The following is a 22,561-nucleotide window of genomic DNA, read 5'->3' as shown; positions in this document are numbered from 1 at the left end:
TGGCTTAGTAGTTAAGGCACATACCTCCTAAGTCGAAGGACCCAGGTTCAATTCCCTAGGACCTACGTAAACCAGATGTATGTGCAAGGTGACACGTGTCTGGAGTTCGTTTACAGGGCAAGAGGTCCTGGCACACCCATTCTCATTCCCTCCCCCCCCCCTCAAATAAATAAAATAAAACATTTTTAATGTTGGGCAAGGTAGCACCTACCTTTAAGCCCAGCACTCGGAAGGCAGAGGTAGGAGGATCATCATGAGTTTAAGGCCACCCTGTGACTACATAGTGAATTCCAGGTCAGCCTGGGCTAGAGTGAGACCCTACCTCAAAAAAAAAAAAAAAAAAAAACCTGGGTTTAGACTGAGTCATTCCTCTTCATGGAAATCTTTAGTAAAAGGCAAAAGATTTATACGATCAGAAGAGAAACCAGAGTATAGAACTTACTTTAGGGCTGGAGAGATGGCGTAGCGGTTAAGTGCTTGCCTGTGAAGCCTAAGGACCCTGGTTCGAGGCTCGGTTCCCCAGGTCCCACGTTAGCCAGATGCACAAGGGGGCGCACGCGTCTGGAGTTCGTTTGCAGAGGCTGGAAGCCCTGGCGCGCCCATTCTCTCTCTCTCTCCCTCTACCTGTCTTTCTCTCTGTGTCTGTCGCTCTCAAATAAATAAATAAAATTTTAAAAAAATATATTAAAAAAAATAAATAAATAAATAAAAAGTACTTTATTTCATCTGCATCTGTGTGATATCAGCCCAGGTACTTTAACTGTTCTGGCCTGTTTCTCACCTCTAAAGCAAGAGAAGCCCTTCCAGCAATACAAGAGCTGGGAATCATGACTCCCCTTCACCTTTCTGACAGGAAGCTCGTGATCCCCCAGACCTCACATGTACACATTCTAAATGAACAGAGTATGATTCCACTTAAATCTAAAGTCAGTAGTCCAAGTCTGATAACTATACAGTTCCAAAATTCTACTAACTTACAAGACCAGTTTCTAGAGGGCTTAATCATTTTTGGAACTGGGGGTGGGTTGTCTCCTTAGGCATAGAGCTGCTTTGGAGAAACAGCTTCATTTTCAAGAATTCCTTAAGGAGGCCAGTGGCCTGCAGTGGACACAGAACATCTCCAGACCGTGGGTTTACTCTTACTTCCAGTTCCTGCAAATACCCAGGCCAGAAGGCTAGAAGCAAACCAAAACGTAAGTTGAGAGGTGTTGATGGAAAAGTAAAACTTTCTTCTCCAATAAACTTACAGGCTGAGCCCAATTAGCTCCATCTCGTGTGGTTTATCTCAACCCACACCTAAGATCTTTCACACTCCAGAACCTCCATTCCCAGCACTCCTGCACACCACACTCAGTGTTTGACCTCTTCACTTGCTTAAGTTCTTTTATGTTCTCGAGAACCACCTAAACTCAGAAGCTTTAGCCAAAACTGCCTATAATTCCATAATTTCAGTTTGAGAAACCTAATGGTTTCAGGATGCCCAATGTACTTCTGTTAATGTATTTGGAACAGATATCAAGAAAATGGAAATTGTCACGAAATAATTTTGAATTAGCTAAGAGGAACTAAACTTAGGAAGCTAAAATAAACATAAATAAAATTAAACTCAAAATAGAACAATGTAATCACTTCATAAATCGCTTAAGGAACATTAGCTGTCTTCAATTCTCACACCCTTCTACCTCTCCTTCCCGAGTGCTGGGATTAAAGGCATGCACCACCACACTTGGCTGATCACATCCTTACTTTTGAAAACTTTCAAAATCCTTTTCTTCTAGCTTTCTGAAACATATGGTACCTTGAGATGATTGTTGCCACCCTCTTGTGCAGTAGCACAGTAGAATGTGCCCCCTAAAGGTAACTAGCTTCTCCCCTCCCCATCTCTCACCTTCTAAGGAAGTTCTGAGAATTCCTATCAGCAAGTTTGAATTACTAATTTATTGTTAACATCTTTCAATGTCTAATCAAGCATCCCATCTGGAGGTGGTGGCTCACACCTTTAATCCCAGAACTTGAGAAGCTGATATAGGAGGATCACCATGGGTCTGAGGTTAACCTGGGCTAGAATCTATCTGAAAAAGAAAAAATCCCACTTAGTAAATATCACAGAATACTTTCTTGTTTTGTTTTGTTTTGTTTTGTTTTGTTTTGTTTTCTTCTAGAGGTAGGGTCTCACTCTAGCCCAGACTGACCTGGAATTCACTATGATGGAGTCTCAGGGTGGCCTCAAACTCACGGCAATCCTCCTATCTCCGCCTCCCAAGTGCTGGGATTAAAGGCGTGCGCCACCACACCCAGCTTTCACAGAATACTCTTTAAGAGATCAGAGAGCTTTACAAACAAAATGTATAATACAAACGAATGTTAAGAACTAAAGAGATGGCTTGGCAGTTGAGACTTGCCCATTCTCTCTCTCTCTCAAATAAAAAAGTATTAAAAATAATAAAATTTTTAAAAAAGAGGGCTGGAGAGATGGCTTAGTGGTAAAGCGCTTGCCTGTGATGAAGCTTAAGGGCCCCGATTCGAGGCTCAAATCCCCAGGACCCACGTGAGCCAGATGCACAAGATGGCACATGCATCTGGAGTTTGTTTGCAGTGGCTGGAGGCCCTGGCACGCCCATTCTCTCTCTCTCTCCCTCTTTCTGCCGTCAATCTCTAATAAATAAAAATAAACAAAATTTTTTTTTTAAAAAAAGGATGTTAAACCAAACAGAATCTGAATTTTCCCAGAAATTTCTTTTGGTCCTACTCTATTCTTTCCCAGTTGCTGTGGTGGTTTGAATGTCAGATCCCCCCTCCCAGACTCATGTGTTTGAATACTTAATTCCCAACAAGATGTTGGTGATTGGTAAGATTATGGAGCCTGCTTGCTTTACTTCCTCCCACATGAGGATATGAGCCAGCCTTTTGCCCCTGCTAGACCTTCCCACCATAAGGAACCCCTTGATACCATAGGCCAAAAATAAACCTTTTCCCTCCGTAAGCTGCTTCTGGATGGATATTTATGAGAAAGTTATTGCTCACTTTTCTCATTGCTGGGACAGACTATCTAAAAGCAGCTTGGGATGCTGGAGAGAAGGCTTAGCAGCGTAAGAGGCTTGCCTGCAAAGCCAAAGGACCCAGGTTCAATTCCCCAGTACTCACAAAAGCCAAATGTACAAGGGGGTGCACGCATCTGGAGTTCATTGCAATGGCTGGAGGCCCTGGCACATGTTTCCATGGTGATTCTAAACCCAGGCAAGTTACCAATGAAGATGAACAATCACAATGTCCACAAGTAAAATCTCAGAAGAAATTTACTTTCAACAGGATGAACCTCTACAACCCAGAAGTTCAGCTCCATTTGTACTGTATACTGCTATTATTAAACCCGCTTAGCTTCTGTGCTTAATATACTTCCCTTGTTTTATGTAAAATAGAAATAAAAGGGCCAAGCTGGGTGTGGTGGTAGATACCTTTAATCCCAATGCTTGGGAAGCAGAGGGAGGAGGATCACAATGAATTTGAGGCCACCCTGAGACTACATAGTGAATTCCAAGTCAGCCTGGGCTACAGTGAAACCCTACCTCGAAAACAAAAACCAGGGTCAAAGCACTATTTGCTGTGAAGTATCTATGTTATCAGCACTACACCTAATAAGCACATTCTTAGATCAACCATGTCAGAGTGCAGTAAAATGAAAAGAATCCAAAGAACTAAAACCCAAATTTCTTCTCCAGCAGCTAAGTTCTACCACCTAAATGCCAAGAGCCTTCATTTAGAGATGCAAGTAAAATTAAAATGCTAAGCTATATGCTCATGTAAATATGTAACTGAAGTAAACCAATCAGGGCTGAAGAGATGGTTTTGCAATTAAAGCACTTACCTGTGACATCTAAGAACACCTGTTCCAATCCTCCAAAATCCACGTAGAGCCAGAAGCAACTGTATGGTAAGCGCACGATGCCGTGCATGCCCACAAGGGGGCGCACGCGACTGAAAGGCCCTGGCGCACCCATTCTCTTTCTCAAAAAAATAAAAAATAAAAAGTAAACCAATTAGATCTGTTACTCAGTCTTGACAGAAAATGCATCTCTTGAGGATTTTCTACAATTGGACTCAATTCTCAGCCACTACTAAATGAATAATGAATGCCAGATAATAGTCTAAAAGCTCTAATTTATACAAGTGATTTTTCAATTAGGAATAAATGAGTTTGTAGAATCAAGCCAATCTATTTTTGTTCAACAAGTTACTTGAGAAAGATATGTACACTGTAAGTTTTATAAAGTACACTTGAGATGTTTGGGTAGTCAGCACTGTATTTGGGATAACATAAAATTGGGTTATGTACATGTGTAAATATACTGTATGCGTAAATATACTGAATTACATAAGAATTAAAGTCCCCTAAGAGGAGTACAATATTAAAATTTTTTTTAAAAAGAATACAAAAAAAATTTTTTATTTGGAGGTAGGGTCTTACTCTGGCCCAGGCTTACCTGGAATTTACTATGTAGCCTTAGGGTGGCCTCAAATTCATGGTGACCCTCCTACCTCTGCCTTCCAAGGGCTGAGATTAAAGGCGTGCACCACCACGCCCAGCTTCTTTTTCTCTTCTTGAAAATAAATAAAAGGAAGAAAAAGTTGAGTGGGGGGAGCACCCCTTTAATCCCAGCACTCAGAAGGCTAAAAGCAAAGTGCTGGGAGTTCAAGGGCAGCCTGAGACTACATAGTGAATTCCTGGTCAGCCTGGGCTAGAAGACCCTACCTTGAAACAAAAAGGAGTATGGAGAGATAGTTTAACGGTTAAAGCTTTTGCCTGCAAAGCCAAAGGACCCCGATTTGATTCTATAGGACCCACATAAGCCAGATGCACAAGGTGGCACATGCATCTGGAGTACGTTAGCAGTAACTGGAGGCCCTGGCACCCATTCATTCTCTCCCTCTTTCTCTCAAATAAACAATCCTCTCTCAAATAAATAAACAATTTAAAATTAAAGAAATCAAAGGGATCACTTCTCGGCCTTGTGGCTAAGATTTAGTATCAAAAGAATATATAACAAACCTTAACTTAAGCAGAAAACTTTTTTTAAAAATTTTATTTGAGAGTGACAGGAGGAGGAGAGAGAGAATGGGCGCGCCAGGGCTTCCAGCCACTGCAAACGAACTCCAGAAGCGTGTGTCCCTTGTGCATCTGGCTAACGTGGGTCCTGGGGAATCAAGCCTCGAACCGGGGTGCTCAGGCTTCACAGGCAAGCGCTTAACCGCTAAGCCATCTCTCCAGCCCAAGCAGAGAACATTTTGAAAACTGTTTCTATTTCTTGTTTTGATTTTTGAGGTAGAGTTTCTGGAATTCAGTCTCAGAGTGGCCTCAAAGTCATGGCAATCCTCCTACCTCTGCCTCCCAAGTGCTGGGATTAAAGGTGGGCACCACCACACCTGGCTTTTTGTTGTTGTTGTTTAGGCACTGGTGCTTGGGTGGGAGCCAGGGCTTTGCTAAGTAAGCACTTTACCACAAAGCTATTATCAAAACAAGTCAATTAAGAATTTTTGGTAGGGCTGGAGAGATGGCGTAGCGGTTATGCACTTGCCTGTGAAGCATAAGGACTCCGGTTCAAGGCTCAATTCCCCAGGACCCACGTTAGCCAGATGCACAAAGGGGGCGCACGCGTCTGGAGTTCATTGGCAGTGGCTGGAAGCCCTGGCACGCCCAATTCTCTCTCTCTCTCTCTTTCTGCCTCTTTCTGTCACTCTCAAATAAATGAATAAAAATCTTTAAAAAAAGAATTTTTGGTATATCCATTTATTCAGTTATTGGGTTAACTGTATTATATATGCACCAACTAGGAATATCAAGATTTTAAAAACCAAAACACTGAGTACCTGGAAAGGTACTGTGACCTTATTTAAATGTTTGATTCAGAAGGCACTCCAGTAACTTTCATTGCTTCAAAGTCACTATGGCCATCACTGAACAGTCCTAAAGAAATATTTTTATCATGTGCAAGAAAACCTTATTTTAGGCATTTTCATCTTTTCTTCTTATGTAACCAAAATAAAAGGCGTATTAGTACGGTTTTTACAAATATTGTTTATTTCCATGAAGCTGGTACAGACAGTGTCCATTGAAAACCCATATCCCAGGCCAAGAAGTACAAATAAAATCAAAAAGAACAGTGTTCTTGTATACACTTCGGCATGAGTAACTTTATTAACTGCTAATGAAAATTAGAACTTCTCTGGATCTTCTGACAGGATCTCTTTCATGTTAAAATGCTTTCTTTCTCAGTAAAGCCATCTTTGGAGTTAGTCATGACCTCATTGTGTCTGTCACTTGACTCCAAACTTGATACTCTTCTTTTGGTCCAGACCCTCAGATTTTAAAAGTAGCTTCAAGTTGAGGAAAAGTCATTTTCCCACAGTTCAGTTCTCTGAAAAACTTCCATCTCCCACTGAAAATCATAGTCCAGGAGTGAAGCAATCTCATGCTACAGCTTCAGGGCCAACTGGAAGGTCATTACGAATGTTCAAATTGGTCGATCTACTTATCACCACAAACCTGAAAATGCAGTCCTGAAAAAGGAGCCTCTCTGAGCACACATGGAGTTTTAACAAGGAGAAGGCAACATGAAGGGGGCTGAGGTCTGATCACTAAAAATCAGCTCAATGAAAACAACCAGTGATGAATATTGAACACTAGGATTCAAATCACGGTATGTTCTAAAGAGGTGGAGTGCCCGTATTCAATCTTGTTTTGAACACCACATTACAAAAGAACTAGTTTTTAAAAATAAAAAAGGATTGAGGGGAAAGAAAAAATAAAAATAACTAAACCCTTGAGTGACCCCCCGTTTGTTCCTGATAAACTTCAATCACATCTTCTTCCTCCATTCCCAGCTGTAAGAAGAGAAAAATACATTAACAGAAAAGAAAAGCACTATTTTTATATCGGCCATAATTAGGTGGCCACTACTTTAAAGTACAAAAAACATATAAATATGATCTATAATTAATTACAGACTAAAAATCCTATTCTTGGGGTTGGAGAGAGGGCTTAGCGGCTAAGGCACTTGCCTACAAAGCCCAAACTAAGCTCAGTTGCCCAGAACCCATATAAGCCAGATGCACATGTGTCTGGAGTTGGTTACAGTGGCCGGATGCACACCCATATTCCTTCCCTCCCCAACCCTCTCTCCTGGGAGGCAGAGATAGGAGAATTACAGTCTGGGACTAGGTCAGATCAACATCAGCTTGAACTACAGTGAAACCCTGTCTCAAATAAAAACAAAATTGAGAGCCGAGTGTGAGAGAGTTCAAGGCCAGCCTGAGACAACTAGTGAATTCCATATCAGCCAGAACTAGAGCAAGTCCCCACCTTTTAAAAAAAAAAGTAAGAAGAAGAAATATGGATAGCATATAAACATCTAAAAAAATGCTCTAGGGCTGGAGAGATGGCTTAGCAGTTAAGCACTTGCCTGTGAAGCTTAAGGACCCTGGTTCTAGGCTCGATAACCCAAGACCCACGTTAGCCAGAAGCACGAAGGGGCGCAAGCATCTGGAGTCCATTTACAGTGGCCAAAGGCCCTGGTGCGCCCACTCTCATTCTCTCTCTCTCTCTTTTGCTTTCAAATAAATAAATAAATAAGAATAAACAACAACAGAAAGACACATTTAAAAGAAATGCTCTACATCCCCTAGTCATCAGGGAAATGCAGATTAAAACTATGCTGAGATTTCATCTCACTCCTGTCGGATTGGCTAACATCATGAAAACAAATGATCATAAATGCTGGTAAGGATGTGGAAAAAGAACACTTCTACACTGCTGGAGGGAATGCAACCTGGCCCAGCCATTGTGGAAATCAGTGTGGAAGTTCCTAAGACAGTTAAAAATAGATCTACCATAGGACCCAGCTATAGCACTCCTATGCATATATCCTAAGGACTCATCTCATTACTTTAGAGACACTTGCTCAAACATGTTTATTGCCACTCAATTCACAGTAGCTGGGAAATGGAACCAGCCTAGATGTCCCTCAACTGATGAGTGGATAATGAATGTATGGCACATTTATACAATGGAGTTCTACTCAGCAGTAAAGAAAAATGAAGTTTATAAAATTTGCAGGAAAATGGATGTCTCTGCAAAGGATTATAGTAAGTGAGGTAACACAGGCCCAGAAAGCCAAACGTCACAGGTTCTCTCTCATATGTGGATCCTAGCTACAGATGATTGGACTTCTGTGTGAGTAGGAAAAAAACTCACTAGCAGAAGCTAGTAAACTAGAAAAGAGATATAAAGGGAATAGAAAAGAAGGGAGGGGGGACTTAGTAGGATGGTATTGTATATTATGTAAGTAGAACAGATTAATGGGGGTGAAAAGGCCTAAGTGAGGTCAGGGGAAGAGACTGAGTAAAGGAAAGATGGAGGGAGGCTAATCAAACTCTAAGAGGATATAAGTAGATCATATGGAAACCTACTTTTTTGGACAATGGAATACACAGGAGCCATAGATTGTTAGTAGAAAATTTTCAGTGCCAGATATGGGATACCTTCCAGTGAGTTGTTGGCCAGAGAGGTCCCTGATGCCCCCAAAATATTATAGGCCATTGCTAAGGCCCTTGGTTTCCCACCAAGAAAAGATGACCCTATTGCTGAAGGCTCCACATACTTGGGCTGCAAGGTCACTGAGAAATCCTGCTGGAACTGAGCTAAAAACTTCCTCCATGTAGGCCAGCTGATAGAAAGCTGGAAAAAGCCACACTGCATGCAGCTCAATGGGAAAGAGAGAAATCACCAGTGAAGACACCCAACAGTGGACACTGCAAGTTTTATATTTGGCCAAACAGGCCAAATGAGCCAACGGGTGCAAAAGCGGCACATCTGTCATGGTGGAAACCAACTGCCCTCTAACTGCGCTGGAGGCGCATTCCATGGGAGGGAATACATCCCTGACACTGAAAACCTAAAAGAGGGGTAGTCATGAGCCCTAGGGTTGTAATGTCAGCTGTTGTCTAGCCTATGCTCATCAAACTGCCCAGTAAACACTTCTCTTAAGGTTCATACCTATATATTAATGCTATTCTCACTTTTGGTAGAGAACCTTCTCTTTTCAGATGGCAGCAACCTTAGGGTGACTCAGAAGGCATCACAGTGTTGGGAAGAAGTGACAGAGGAGTGCTCAGCACTGAAATATCGCTATCACACCTTCCAAGGCTCAGGGTCCACTGCGGAAGAGGTGGCAGAAAGAGTGTAATAGCCGAAGGAAGGGTAGGACTCCTTACAACGTGCTCCCCCCAGACACAAAATGGCCTGGATATCCATGACCTCACAGTACCTGACACTACCTACACAAGACCATCATAAAAGGAGGAAAAGATCATGACATCAAAATAAAAGACTGATTGAGATGGGGAGGGGATATGATGGAGAATGGAGTTTCAAAGGGGAAAGTTGGGGGAAGAGAGGGAATTACCATGGGATATTGTTTACAATCATGGAAGTTGCTAATTATAAAAAAATAATTTTTTTTTTAAAAATCTGGAGGCAGGTGAAAATAGAATACTGTTTGCATTGGACATGGTGGTGCATATCTTTAATTCCAAGACAAAGGAGGCCAGGGTAGGATTGCTGTGAGTTCAAGGCTACAGAGTTCCAGGTCAACCTGAGCAAGAGAGAGAGACTACCTGGAAGAAAACAAACAAAACTCCCTGATTTCCAGTAGGGTGTGGTGGCACATGTCTTTAATCCCAGTACTCTGAAGGCAGAGGTACACTGTTGTCTCAGCACACATCATCAGTGTTGTAATCTACTCAAAAATACACTGCCTGGGCTGGAGAGATGGCTTAGCGGTTAAGCGCTTGCCTGTGAAGCCTAAGGATCCTGGTTCAAGGCTCGGTTCCCCAGGTCCCACGTTAGCCAGATGCACAAGGGGGGCACGCATCAGGAGTTCGTTTGCAGAAGCTGGAAGCCCTGGCGCGCCCATTCTCTCTCTCTCCCTCTATCTGTCTTTCTCTCTGTGTCTGTCGCTCTCAAATAAATAAATAAATAATTTAAAAAAAAAAGATGTCATAGGTGACTTTTAACAATGTTAATATCAATCCCAATTTCTACTCCCTTATTTTATTGGTCCTTTTAAAAATATATATGAGGGCTGGATGGATGGTTTAGCAGTTAAGACGTATGCCTGCAAAGCCAAAGGATGCAGGTTCAATTCCCTAGGACCCATGTTAAGACAGATGCACAAGGTGGCACACGCATCTGGAGTTTGTTTGCAGTGGCTGGAGGCCCTGGTGCGCCCATTCTCTCCCCCCCTCCCCCTTTCTCTCTGTCAAATACATAAATAAAAACAAAATATTTACCATGGTGTGGTGGCACACGCCATTAATCCCAGCACTTGGGAGGTAGAGGTAGGAGGATCGCCATGAGTTCAAGGCCACCTTGAGACTTTATAGTGAGTTCTAGGTCAGCCTGGACCTAGAGCGTAACCCTACCTAGAAAAACCACCACCAAAAAAAAGGGGGGAGGTTCTGGAGAGATGGCTTAGCGGTTAAGCTCTTGCCTGTGAAGCCTAAGGACCCCAGTTAGAGGCTTGATTCCCTAGGACTCACATTAAGCCAGGTGTATAAGGGGGTGCACGTGTCTGGAGCTTGTTTGCAGTGGCTGGAGGTCCTGGCACACCCACTCTCTCTCGTTTCTGCCTTTCTCTGTCTGTTGCTCTCAAATAAATAAAAATAAACAACAACAAAAATTTAAAAATAGGGCTGAGGGCTGGAGAGATGGCTTAGCGGTTAAGCGCTTGCCTGTGAAGCCTAAGAACCCCGGTTCGAGGCTTGGTTCCCCAGGTCCCACGTTAGCCAGATGCACAAGGGGGCGCACGTGTCTGGAGTTCGTTTGCAGTGGCTGGAAGCCCTGGCGCGCCCATTCTCTCCCTCTCCCTCTATCTGTCTTTCTCTCTGTGTCTGTTGCTCTCAAATAAATAAATAAAAAATGAAAAAAATAATAATAATAAAAAAATAAAAATAGGGCTGAAGAGATGGCTTAGAGGTTAAGAAGTTTGCCTGCAAAGCCAAAGGATTCCCCAGAACCCATGTAAGCCAGATGCACAAGGGGTGCATGTGTCTGGAGTTCATTTGCTGTGGCTACAGGCACTGGTGTGCTCGTTCTCTCTCTCTCAAATAAATAAATAAAAATAAAGTTTAAAAACAAAAAATATGTGAGAGGGCCGGGAATGGTGACGCATTTCTTTAATCCCAGCACTTGGAAGCGAAGGTAGGAGGACCACAGTGAGTTCAAGACCACCCTGAGAATACATAGTGAATTCTAGGTCAGCCTGAGCTAAAGTGAGATCCTACCAAAACCGGGGGGGGGGGGGAGCAGGGAATCCAATATTATTTTCTCTCTCTGACCACTTAAATCAGCAAATATTCAAAAAACAAGTTTTATTACAGTAAACACAATTGTTCTGATGAAAAAAAGAACTAGCTTTACATATTTATTTACTATTTGATAGACAGAGAAAAAGACTAATTATGGGCACACCAGGGCCTCTTACCCATGCAAAAGAACTCCAGGCCCATGCCATGCATCACTTTGTGTATCTGGCTTTATGTGGGTACTAGAGAACTGAACCTGAACCAATAGGCTTTGTGAGCAAGCCCCTTTAAGTGCTTTAACCATCTCCACAGTCCCCTATTTACATTTTATTGCCCAGCATGGTGCATGCCTTTAATCCCAGCACTCGGGAGGCAGAAGTAATAGCCATGAGTTCCAGGCCACCCTGAGACTACATAATTCCAGGTCAGCCTGAGCTAGAATAAGACCCCCGCCTCAAAAACAAATAAATAAAAATGGGGTAGAAGGATTGCTTTGAGTTCAAGGACACCTTGAGACCATATAGTGAATTCCAGGTCAGCCTGGGCTAGAGTGAGACACTACCTTGAAAAACTTAAAAAAAGAGAAAAAAATTTTATTCAGGGACTGGAAAGATGACTCAGTGGTTAAATGTACTTGCTTGCAAAGCTTGCCATCCTGGGCTCAATTTCCCAGCACCCACATACAGCCAGATGCAAAGTGGCACATGCATCTACCGTTCATTTGCAGAGGCAAAAGACCCTTGCATGCTTGTACAAACACACACACACTTATAAATACATCAATAAAACTTAAATGCCAAGATTGGAGGCATTAAACTTTAAATCCAGCACCTGGGTGGGAAGCTGAGGTGAGAGGATCACTGTGAGTCTGCGGCCAGCCTGGGCTATAGAGTAAGATCCAGATCAACCTGGACTAGAATGGGATCCTGCCCCTCCCAATACTTATAATTATTTTTTAATTCAGGAAGACATTATACTTACTTCTTTTGGAGTATGATTATCAGCAATCCTCTGACCTTCAAAGAGAAACCTGAGTGAATTCATTGGAACGCCCTAAAAGAGGAGGAAAACTACATATAAGTATGTATGTATGTATGTATGTATGTATGTATGTATGTATGTATGTATATGTGTGTGTGTGTGTGTGTGTGTGTGTGTGTGTGTATAAACCTTAGGGCTGGAGAGATGGCTTAGCAGTTAAGGCGCTTGCCTGCAAAGCCAAAGGACCCAGGATCAATTTCCCCAGCACCCATGCAAGTCAGATGCACAAGGTAGCACATGCATCTAGAGTTCATTTACAGGCTGGAGACCTAAGAACACCCATTCTCACTCTCTTGCTCTGTCTCTCTCAAATAAATTCATTAAAAAAAAAATCTCAGAAGACATACCAGGAACTTTGATGAACAAAAGCAAGCAAGGAAGCCTTAAAAGCTACACAGGCTAAGTGTGGTGGCACATGCCTTTAATCTCAGCACTGAAACATCAACCATACCTTCCAAGGCTCAGGGTCCATTGTGGAAGAGGTGCTGGAAAGAATGTAAGAGCCAAAAGGATAGGACTCCTTTACAACATACTCTTTCAGATACAAAATGGCCTGGATGTCCATGACCTCGCAGTGCCTGGCATTATCAACATAAGACCAGTACAATGGGAGCAAAAGATGATGACATCAAAATAAAAGAGACTGAGAGGGGGAGAGGATATGATGGAGAGTGGAGTTGTGAATGGGAAATTGTGTTGGGGGAATTATCACAGTTTATTGTCTATAATTATGGAAGTTGTCAATAATAAAAATGAAAACATTGCGGGGCATGGTGGCGCACGCCTTTAATCCCAGCACTCAGGAGGCAGAGGTAGGAGGATCACCGTGAGTTCAAGGACAACCTGAAACTACATGTGAATTCCAGGGCAGCCTGGGCTACAGTGAGACCCTATCTTGAAAAAACTAAAAAGAAAGAAAGAAAACATTTAATGTGTATTTTGTTTTGACTTTATTTTTATTTGAGAAAGAGAGGGGGAGAGAGAATGGGAGCGCAGGGCCTCCCACCACTGCAAATGAAATCCAGATGCATGTACCCCGCCCCCTTGTGCATCTGGCTTACGTGGGTCCTGGGTTATCGAACCAAGATCCTTTGGCTTTGCAGGCAAATGCCTTAACCACTAAGCCATCTCTCCAGCCCCGCCTGTGTGTTTTTTGCTAAATAAATATTTTATTTATTTATTTAAGAGGGAGAAAGGGACAAATAGAGAAAGTAGGTGCACCAGGGCCTCTAGCTACTGCCAATGAACTTCAGATGCATGTACCACTTTGTGCATCTGGCTTACGTGGGTACTAGGGAATCAAACCTAGCTCCTTAGGCTTTGCAGGCAAACACTTTAACCACTAAGTGATCTCTCCTGCCCTACATATTTTATTTATTTATTTTTGGTTTCTTCCAAGGTAGGGTCTCACGCTAGCCCAGACTTAGAAAAGGCTAAGTAAGGGCTAGGGAGATTGCTTAGTGGTTAAGGTGCTTGCCTAGAAAGCCAAAGGACCCAGGTTTGATTCCCCAGGATCCACATAAATATCCAGATGCACATGCACATGGCAGTGCATGTGTCTGGAGTTCCTTTGCAGTGGCTAGAGGCGCTGGTGCACCTATTTTCTCTATTTGCCCCTTCTTCTTTCTCCCTCTCAAATAAATAAAAAACTTTTTAAGAAAAACCAATATAAAAGGCAGATGTGGTGGTGCACACCTTTAATTCCAGCACTCGGGAGGCATAAGTAGGAGGATCACCATGAGTTCAAGGCCACCCTGAGACTACATAGCTAATTCCAGGTCAGCCTGAGCCAGAGTGAGACCCTACCTCAAAAAAACAAAACAAAACAAATAAAGGCTAAGTAATTTGCCCCAAGTAAGACAGTGGTAGAGCCAAAGTTTGAATCAGGTAGATTCAAGGAATTATATATAGATTTAGTCACCTAATTTATGAATGTTAGAGTCTATGAGGATTTAATATTAATAAAGAATACTAGCCTACTTCAAAACAACAAAAAAAGGGGAAAAAACCTTTATGGAAGACAGTTGTATTTAATACCATTAATATACAAACCACAAACCTGTCTTTGACAGTATGATTCTTTGAGTTTCTTGAGATGTGTTGTCATCTTCACTTTGAAGTGAATCTCACTGCTATCCTACGGGGATAAAGGGGAAGCAATTATTATTTATTTTTGTTTTTTGAGGTAGCGTCTCACTCTAGCCCAGGCTGATCTGGAATTCATTATATAGTCTCAGGATGGCCTCAAACAGTGCTGGGATTAAAGGCGTGCACTAACATGCCCACCAGCAATTATTCTTCTTTCTATAAGCTATTTACTTTGCTTGAACAAAATTATTTAATTAGGCCTTATCAGCTACAGATGAGGCATATACACTTCCTCCAGCAAGGCTCCATCTCCCAAACTGCCATCAAGTGGGGACCAAGCATTCAGAACACATGAGTTTATGAGGGAACTCTGATTCAAAACACCATCTCTAGTGATAAAAACCTTAATCCCAGCACTCAAAAGGCAGAGGAAGGAGGATCACCGTGAGTTCAAGGCTGCCCTGAGACTACATACTGAATTCCAGGTCAGTCTGGGCTACAGTGAAACCCTACCTCGAAAAACAAACACAAACAAACAAACAAACAAAAAAAAAAAAAAAATCAAGGGTCAAGACTGGAGAGATTGCACAGTGGCTAAGGGGCTTGCCTTCAAAGACCCAGGTTTGATTCCCCAAAACCCATGTAAAGCCAGATACACACCGCAGTGCATGTATCTGGAGTTCTTTTGCAGTAGCTAGTGGCCCTGCAGCACCAATTTTCTCTCTTTCTCTCTGTCTTCTCTCTGCTTACAAATAAATAATTTTTAAAAAACATAAATAGCTGGGAGTGGTGGCACATGCCTTTAATCTCAGCACTCGGGAGGCAGAGGTAGGAGGATCACTGAGTTCAAGACCACCCTGATAATTCCAGGTGAGCCTAGGCTAGAGTGAGACCCTACCTCAAAAAAAAAGAAAAAAGAAAAAGAAAAACAGTAACAGCACCAAGTACACAGTGGCACATACTATCTCAATCTCAATAATAGGGAGGTGGAGGCAGCAGAGTCAGGAGTTTGAAGTCAATCTGGACTACAAAGACCCTGTTTCAAAACAAACAAACAAACAACAGAAGGGTATCATCCATTTCCCTAAGAGGTGCATAGATAGTAAGTGAAAATGCAACCTTCATAGAGGAAAAGTCAAAGAGAGAAAAACAATAAACTCACCTGTCCAATAACTTTTAGTTTAATGTATTCTCCTTCCTTCTTATCACCCAAGTCCTCAGTTGAAGGTTTTGCCTCCTGAAAGAAATTTCAAGATTAAAAATTCCTAAACCAGGCATGGTGGTGCGTGCCTTTAATCCCAGCACTCGGGAGGCAAAGGTAGGAGGGCCACAGTGACTTCAAGGCCACCTGAGACTACATAGTGAATTCCAGGTCAGCCTGAGCTATATAGCAAGACCCTATCTTGGGGAGGAGGGGGGAAACTGTCACTTACAAGCACCTGTTACTTCCTCCTAGGGTGCAGAATCTGCATGGGAGACTGAGCTTTATTTCTCCACTAGTCAATTCTCCAAACCTCTGTTCACTAGAAATCAGTTAGCATCTCTTTTTATCACGATATCCCATAAGGGTCTAAACTTTACCATCAAAGTCACCTGAAAGACTTGTTATGACAAACTGTTGAGCCCCACTCCCAGAATTATATTCAGGAGGGACAGACAGGTCTGAAGAATTCCTCTGTAGTAAGTTACAGGTGTCATTAATGCTGCTGGTCAGGGTAGCAATTTGGAACCGCCCTATCTACATACAGTCAAATCCTCTTATTGGGAAAGAGTTCATCCTTTCATCCTCCTTGCTCCCCCCAACCCCTGCCCCCAGGTAGGTCTGCACTCTAACCCAGGCTGATCTGGAATTCACTATGCAGTCTCAGACTGGCCTGGAACTCAGTCCTCCTACCTCTGCCTTCCTAGTGCTGGGACTAAGGGAGCCTGCTACTGATCCCACAGCTTGCCATTAATTTTCATGAGCTCCAGTTATTCTTGGGTCTCTGCTCCCCTATGAGACTAGGGTTACATGGACTTGTGGCCACAGCCAGCTATCTACATGGGTCCTTGGGCTCAAACTCATAGCATCCTCTCAGGCCTCCTCAGGAACTCATGCTTGCACAGGAAGTGCTCTTAACCACTAAGCAACCCCTATAGCTCCATAAATTCTTTTTTTAATTTTTTGTTGATTTTTATTTATTAATTTGAGAGAGACAAAGAGACAGAGGGAGAATGGGCACATCAAGGTCTACAGCCACTACAAAAGGACTCCACATGCACGCACCACCTTGTGCATTTGGCTTAAGGGTACTGGGGAATCAAGCCTCGAACCAGGGTCCTTAAGCTTCACAGGCAAGTGCTTAACCACTAAGCCACCTCTCCTACCTCTCGCTCCATAAATTCTTAGCAAAACATTCTGAATTCCAAATAATCTCAGAGCATTTACCCCAGGTATGAAATTAGTATACGAAGATATATAAATTAACATTACCACAAGCTCAAGCAAAGGCTCTTTAGAAAGAAAAATCAAGTAGCAAAATACTGGCCTAATATACTCAAGTTTTTGTAAGTATTTTTATTTTTATTTATTTATTTGAGACAGAGAGCGGAAGAGGAGAGAGAGAATGGCTGCATCAGGGCCTCTAGCCACTGCAAACGAACTCCAGATGCATGTGCCACCTTGTGCATCTGGCTTACGTGGGACCTGGAGAATTGAACCTACGTACTCAGGCTTCACAGGCAAGCGCCGTATCCCGAGCCATCTCTCCAGTATACTCATTTTATAAAGTCAGTTTTGGGGCTGGAAGATGGCTCAGGGGTTACGGCGCTTGCCTGCAAAGACTAAAGACACAGGTTTGATTCCCCAGTACCCACATAAAGCCAGATGCAAAGTGGCACATTGGAGTTCACTGGCAATGGCAGAAGGCCCTGGTGCACTCATTCTCTATCTACCTCTTTCTCTCTCAAATAAATAAAACTATTTTTTAAGGCCATGCATGATGCCACACATTTAATCCTAGCATTTTGGAGCCAGACGTAGGAGGATCACCATGAGTTCAAGGCCACCTTGAGATTACATACTAAATTTCAGGTCAGCCTGGACTACAGTGAGACTCTACCTCAAAAAACTAAAAGAAATAGGGGCTTAGATGGCTCAGCCATTAAAGCCACTTGCTTGTAACTGACAGACTGGGTTCAAATCCCCAGCACCCACGTAAAGCCAGATGCACAAAGCGGCATGTGTTTCTGGAATTCAATAGTGGCAAGATGCCCTGGCATGCCCATTCCTTCTCTTTCTCTCTTCCTCTCTCTGCTTACAAAAAAAATATAAGAAAATACAGCTGAAGGAGAAAAAATGAGATTTCTTCAATTTCATAACACTGGGATTTGATATTTCCCCAAACAAGCCATCCATAGAATTCATTGTGGTGACCTCCTCCCACTTCCAAACCACTACAGGACCAGACCAACAGTCTCATGCTCACTTAATGCAGGCACCCGCCTTTTCATGGGCTGCCTTTTCTTATGTGACACAAAAGCCTAGAAAATGAGGAGATCCTGGGCAGAAAGGGCCTGTTTCAATGATCTCACTGCCTTCTGTAAGCTTTCTTTCCTCCTCTACCTTGTGAAAAAGGCAGTCAATACAGCAAGCTGGTTTTGCAACACACTGGTTACAAACAGTAAAAGCACTCAGCTCTGAGTCTGGGACAGAAAGTCATTGGGAAAAAAAAAAAAAAAAAAAAGAATTTTAAAAGGCTGGTTGATATGGCTGACAAGGCACACAGACACCCAGCAGAAGATACTGGCGATGAGGAGTATGTGTACGGCTGGCAAGATGGCTTTGCAGTTAAGATGCTTGCCTGCAAAGCCTAAGCACCCAGGTTTGATTCCCCAGAACCCACATAAGCCAGATGCACATGGTGGCACATGCATCTGGAATTTGGTTGCAGTAGCTAGAGGCCCTGGTGTGCCCATTCTCTAGTTCTCTGTATCTCTTAACAAATAAATAGAGCTGGAGAGATAGCTTAGCATTTAAGGCACTTGCCTGCAAAGCTTGAGAACCCATGTTTGACTCTCCAGGTCCCACGTAGGCCAGATGCATAAGGTGACACAAGCACAAGATAGTGCACATGTCTGGAGACCCTTGCACGCCAATTCTCTCGCTTGCTCTCTCTCTCTCTCTTTTTTTTTTCTTCAAAAAAAGATTATAGTCTGTTGGGTTTGCCTCAAATAAATAAATAAAAATATTTTAGGCAGGGCATAGTGGCACACACCTTTAATCCCAGCACTCAGAATGCAGAGGTAGGAGGATCACTGTGAGTTCAAGGCTACCCTGAGACTACATAATGGATTCTAGGTCAGCCTGGGCTAGAGTGAAACCCTTCCTCAAACAAACAAGCGATATAGATAGATACATACACACACACACACACACACACACACACACACACACATATACATATATATGTACTTATATTTTTTCATATATATTTAAAAAGATAAAGAAACGCATATGTACAAAACCAAGAAGAGATTAAAACCCTCTAAACTTGCAGGGATGGTCACTGAAAGAATGAGCACTTATAACTGCAGCAGTAAACAAATTTACTAGGTCCTATGTACTAGCCACTCTACTTTCCAAGTTACACAAGGAACAACATGGAAGTAGATAGCAGGATATGAAAGCAGAACTAAACTAACAGGCTGAAGATGGCTTACCGGCTAAGGTGCTGACATGCAAAGTCTAAGGACCCATGTTCTACTCTTCATATCCCACATAAGCCAGACACACAAAGGTGAGGCAAGAGCAAGATTGCACATGTCCACTAGGTGGTGCAAGCATCTGAAGTTTGATTGCAGTGGCTGAGACCCTGGTGTGCCCATTCTCTTTCTGTTTCTCCCTCATTCTTTTTTTTTTTTAATTTATTTTTATTTATTTGAGACAGAAAGAGGAGGGGGTTGAGAGAGAGAGAATGGGCATGCCAGGGCCTCTAGCCACTACAAAGAAATTCCAGACACATGCGCCACCTTGTGTATCTGGATTATATGAGACCTGGAGAATCAAACCTGGGTCCCTAGGCTTTGCAGGCACATGCCTTAACCACTAAGCCATCTCTCCAGCCCTCTCACTTTCTTTTTTTAAAAAAAAGGGGGGGGGAAGCAAAGCATGGTGGCACACACATTTAATCACAGCACTCAGCAGAGGTAGGAGGACCGCCATGAGATCAAGGCTACCCTGAGACTACATAGTGAATTCTAGGTCAGCCTGAGATAGAGGGAGACCCTACCTCGAAAAACCAACAAACAAACAATTCATTTAAAGGGCTGCCTCGATCTCTAATAAATAAAAATAAAATCTTTTTTAAAAAATTCATTTAAGGGCTGGAGAGATGGCTTAGCGGTTAAGCGTTTGCCTGTGAAGCCTAAGGACCCAGGTTCGAGGCTCGGTTCCCCAGGTCCCACGTTAGCCAGATGCACAAGGGGGCGCACGCGTCTGGAGTTTGTTTGCAGAGGCCGGAAGCCCTGGCGCGCCCATTCTCTCTCTCCCCCTCTATCTGTCTTTCTCTCTGTGTCTGTCGCTCTCAAATAAATAAAAAAATTTTTTTAAAAATTCATTTAAAGCTGGGCGTGGCAGCACATGCTGTTAGTCCCAGCACTTGAGAGGCAAGGTAGGAGAATCACTTTGAGTTCGAGGCCAGCCTGGAGCTACAGAAAGGCCCCACCTCAAAAAAAAAAAAATTTTTTTTTTCACTTAACAGGCTAGGAAGATGGTTCAACAGTCAAAGTACTTGCTTGCAAAAGCCTTATTAGTTAAGGTTCAATTCCCCAGTATTTATATAAAGCCAGATGCACAAAGTGGCAAATGCATCTGGAGTTCGTTTGTTATAGCTAGAAGCCCTGGTGCACCCATTCTCTTTCATCTCTCTCTCTCTCCTCCTCTCACTCTGCTGCAAATACATACTGGGGGGAAAAAAACTTGGGGCTGGAAAGATGGCTTAGCAATTAAGCCCTTGCCTGTGAAGCCTAAGGACCCCGGTTCAAGGCTTGATTCCCCAGTAACCACGTGAGCCAGATGCACAAGGTAGTGCATATATCTGGAGTTTGTTTGCAGTGGCTGGAGGCCCTGGTGCACCTATGCTGGCTCACTTTCTCTCTGTCTGTTGCTCTCAAATAAATAAAAATAAACAACAACAACAACAAAAAAAACTTAAGGCAGGTAAGGTGGTAAACGCCTTTAATCTCAGCCCTTGGGAGGCAGAGGTTAGAGGAGCATCGTGAGTTTGAGGCCACCCTTAGACTACATAGTAAATTCCAGGTCAGCTTGGGCTAGAGCAAGACCATACATCAAAAAAAAACAAACCAAAAAAAAAAAAAAAAAACAGAATTACAGTAAAGTAACTTCTTTCATAGTCAAATGGATTTTCTAGAGTTTCTAGAGTTTTAAAATTACTTGAAGGGGGCTGGAGAGATGGCTTAGCGGTTAAGCGCTTGCCTGTGAAGCCTAAGGTCCCTGGTTCCAGGCTTGATTCCCCAGGACCCACGTTAGCCAGATGCACAAGGGGGCGCACGCGTCTGGAGTTCGTTTGTAGAGGCTGGAAGCCCTGGCGTGCCCATTCTCTCTCTCTACCTATCTACCTACCTCTCTCCCTCTCTCCCCTCTCTCTCCCTCTCTGTCACTCTCAATAAATAAAAATGAACAACAAAAAAAATTTTAAATTACTTGAGGGCTGGACAGATGGTTTGGCAGTTAAGGCACTTGCCTGCGAAGTCTAAGAATCTATGTTCAACTCTTCAGATTTCATTAAGCCAGACACACAAGGTGAGGCAAGCACAAGGTCCAATATGCCCACTAGGTGGCGCAAACGTCTGGAGTTCTATTGCAATGGCTGGGGCCCTGGCATTCCAATTCTCTCTCTTAAATAAAAATACCTAAATAGCCAGGCATGGTGGCACACGCCTTTAATCCAGGCAATTGCGAGGCAGAGGTAGGAGGATCAGGGTGAGTTTGAAGCCACCCTGAGACTCCATAGTGAATTCCAGGTCAGCCTGGGCTACAGTGAGACCCTAAGACCCTACCTCAGAAAAACAAAAATAAATAAATACTTGAGCTCAGTGTGGTCTTGCACACTTTAATCTCAGCACTTGGGAGGCTAGCCAAGGTAGAAGGATCAGAGTTTCAGGCCAGTCTCGAATAGTGAATTTTAGGTGAGCCTGGTCTAGAGCAAAACCATAACTCAAAACATAAAAAAATAAAATAAGCTGGGCATGGTGGCGCACACCTTTAATCCCAGCACTCGGGAGGCAGAGGTAGGAGTATTGCCGTGAGTTTGAGGCCACCCTGAGATTACATAGTGAATTCCAGGTCAGCCTGAGCTAGAGCGAAATCCTACCTTGAAAAACAAAAGCAAAATATATAAATAAATAAATAAAAATACTTGTAACCTTCTTATCTTCATGCTGCAACTGTTGATGATAGTACCAGAGATCTGGAATAGAACTGATCAGATAATAACTCCATAATTTCAAAGCTTAAGTCAAAGCAGTCAAGACACTAGACCTTTTGCTAATTTATATTCAATCCTGAATGGTGGCTAAACACTAAATACACACAGTTCATCAGGAACTAACAACTATAACTGAATCTTTTTATTATTATTATTAGTTTTTTGTTGATGATGGTACTTTTTGTTTGTTTGTTTGTTTTTTGGTTTTGTTTTTTGAGGGAGGGTCTCATTCTAGGCCAGGCTGACCTGAAATTCACTAGGTACTCACAGGGTAGCCTGGAACTCACAGTGATCCTACCTCTATCTCCCAAGTGCTGGGAATAAAGGTATGAGTCACCACGCCTGGCCTGAATTTTTTTTCAATTTGTCAAGGTGCATGATGGGTATCAATGTGTATGTAGAGGTCAAACAGCAACTACAGGTGTTGGTCTTTGCCTTCTACTTTGTCTGTCTCTGATTCACCAGGCTTGCTGGCCTAGACGTTCTGTACATTCTCCTGTTTCTGTCATCTCCTTGCCCTAGGCACTCTGGGACAGTGCTACAGCACCCAGCTTTATGTGGATGACCCAAGCTTTAGGCTTGTGATG

General features: G+C 42.9%; 1 protein-coding gene and 1 non-coding gene across 2 annotated transcripts in view; both read right to left on the bottom strand.

The window, feature by feature from the left end:
• Nucleotides 1–317: 317 nt before the first annotated feature.
• On the bottom strand, nucleotides 318–433 carry LOC123460332. Its single transcript, XR_006636897.1, has one exon. It is a non-coding gene; the product is annotated as a U5 spliceosomal RNA (small nuclear RNA).
• Nucleotides 434–6,053: 5,620 nt separating this feature from the next.
• Sumo1 (small ubiquitin like modifier 1) overlaps nucleotides 6,054–22,561 on the bottom strand; it is a 31,372-nt gene continuing 14,864 nt past the window's right edge. Inside the window, exons 2-5 of the mRNA XM_045147668.1 lie at nucleotides 15,650–15,724; nucleotides 14,459–14,536; nucleotides 12,340–12,411; nucleotides 6,054–6,879 (exon numbers count right to left, since the gene is read on the bottom strand). Of these exons, the coding sequence (XP_045003603.1) occupies nucleotides 6,811–6,879; nucleotides 12,340–12,411; nucleotides 14,459–14,536; nucleotides 15,650–15,724 (294 nt within the window). The 3' untranslated portion in view covers nucleotides 6,054–6,810. The remainder of the gene's footprint in view (nucleotides 6,880–12,339; nucleotides 12,412–14,458; nucleotides 14,537–15,649; nucleotides 15,725–22,561) is intronic.

Source organism: Jaculus jaculus, chromosome 4 (genome assembly GCF_020740685.1).
Source record: "Jaculus jaculus isolate mJacJac1 chromosome 4, mJacJac1.mat.Y.cur, whole genome shotgun sequence".
Classification (NCBI taxonomy): Eukaryota; Metazoa; Chordata; class Mammalia; order Rodentia; family Dipodidae; genus Jaculus; species Jaculus jaculus.
The sequence above is the reverse complement of the archived record's forward strand: the minus strand, read 5'-3'. Positions and strand labels throughout refer to the sequence as shown.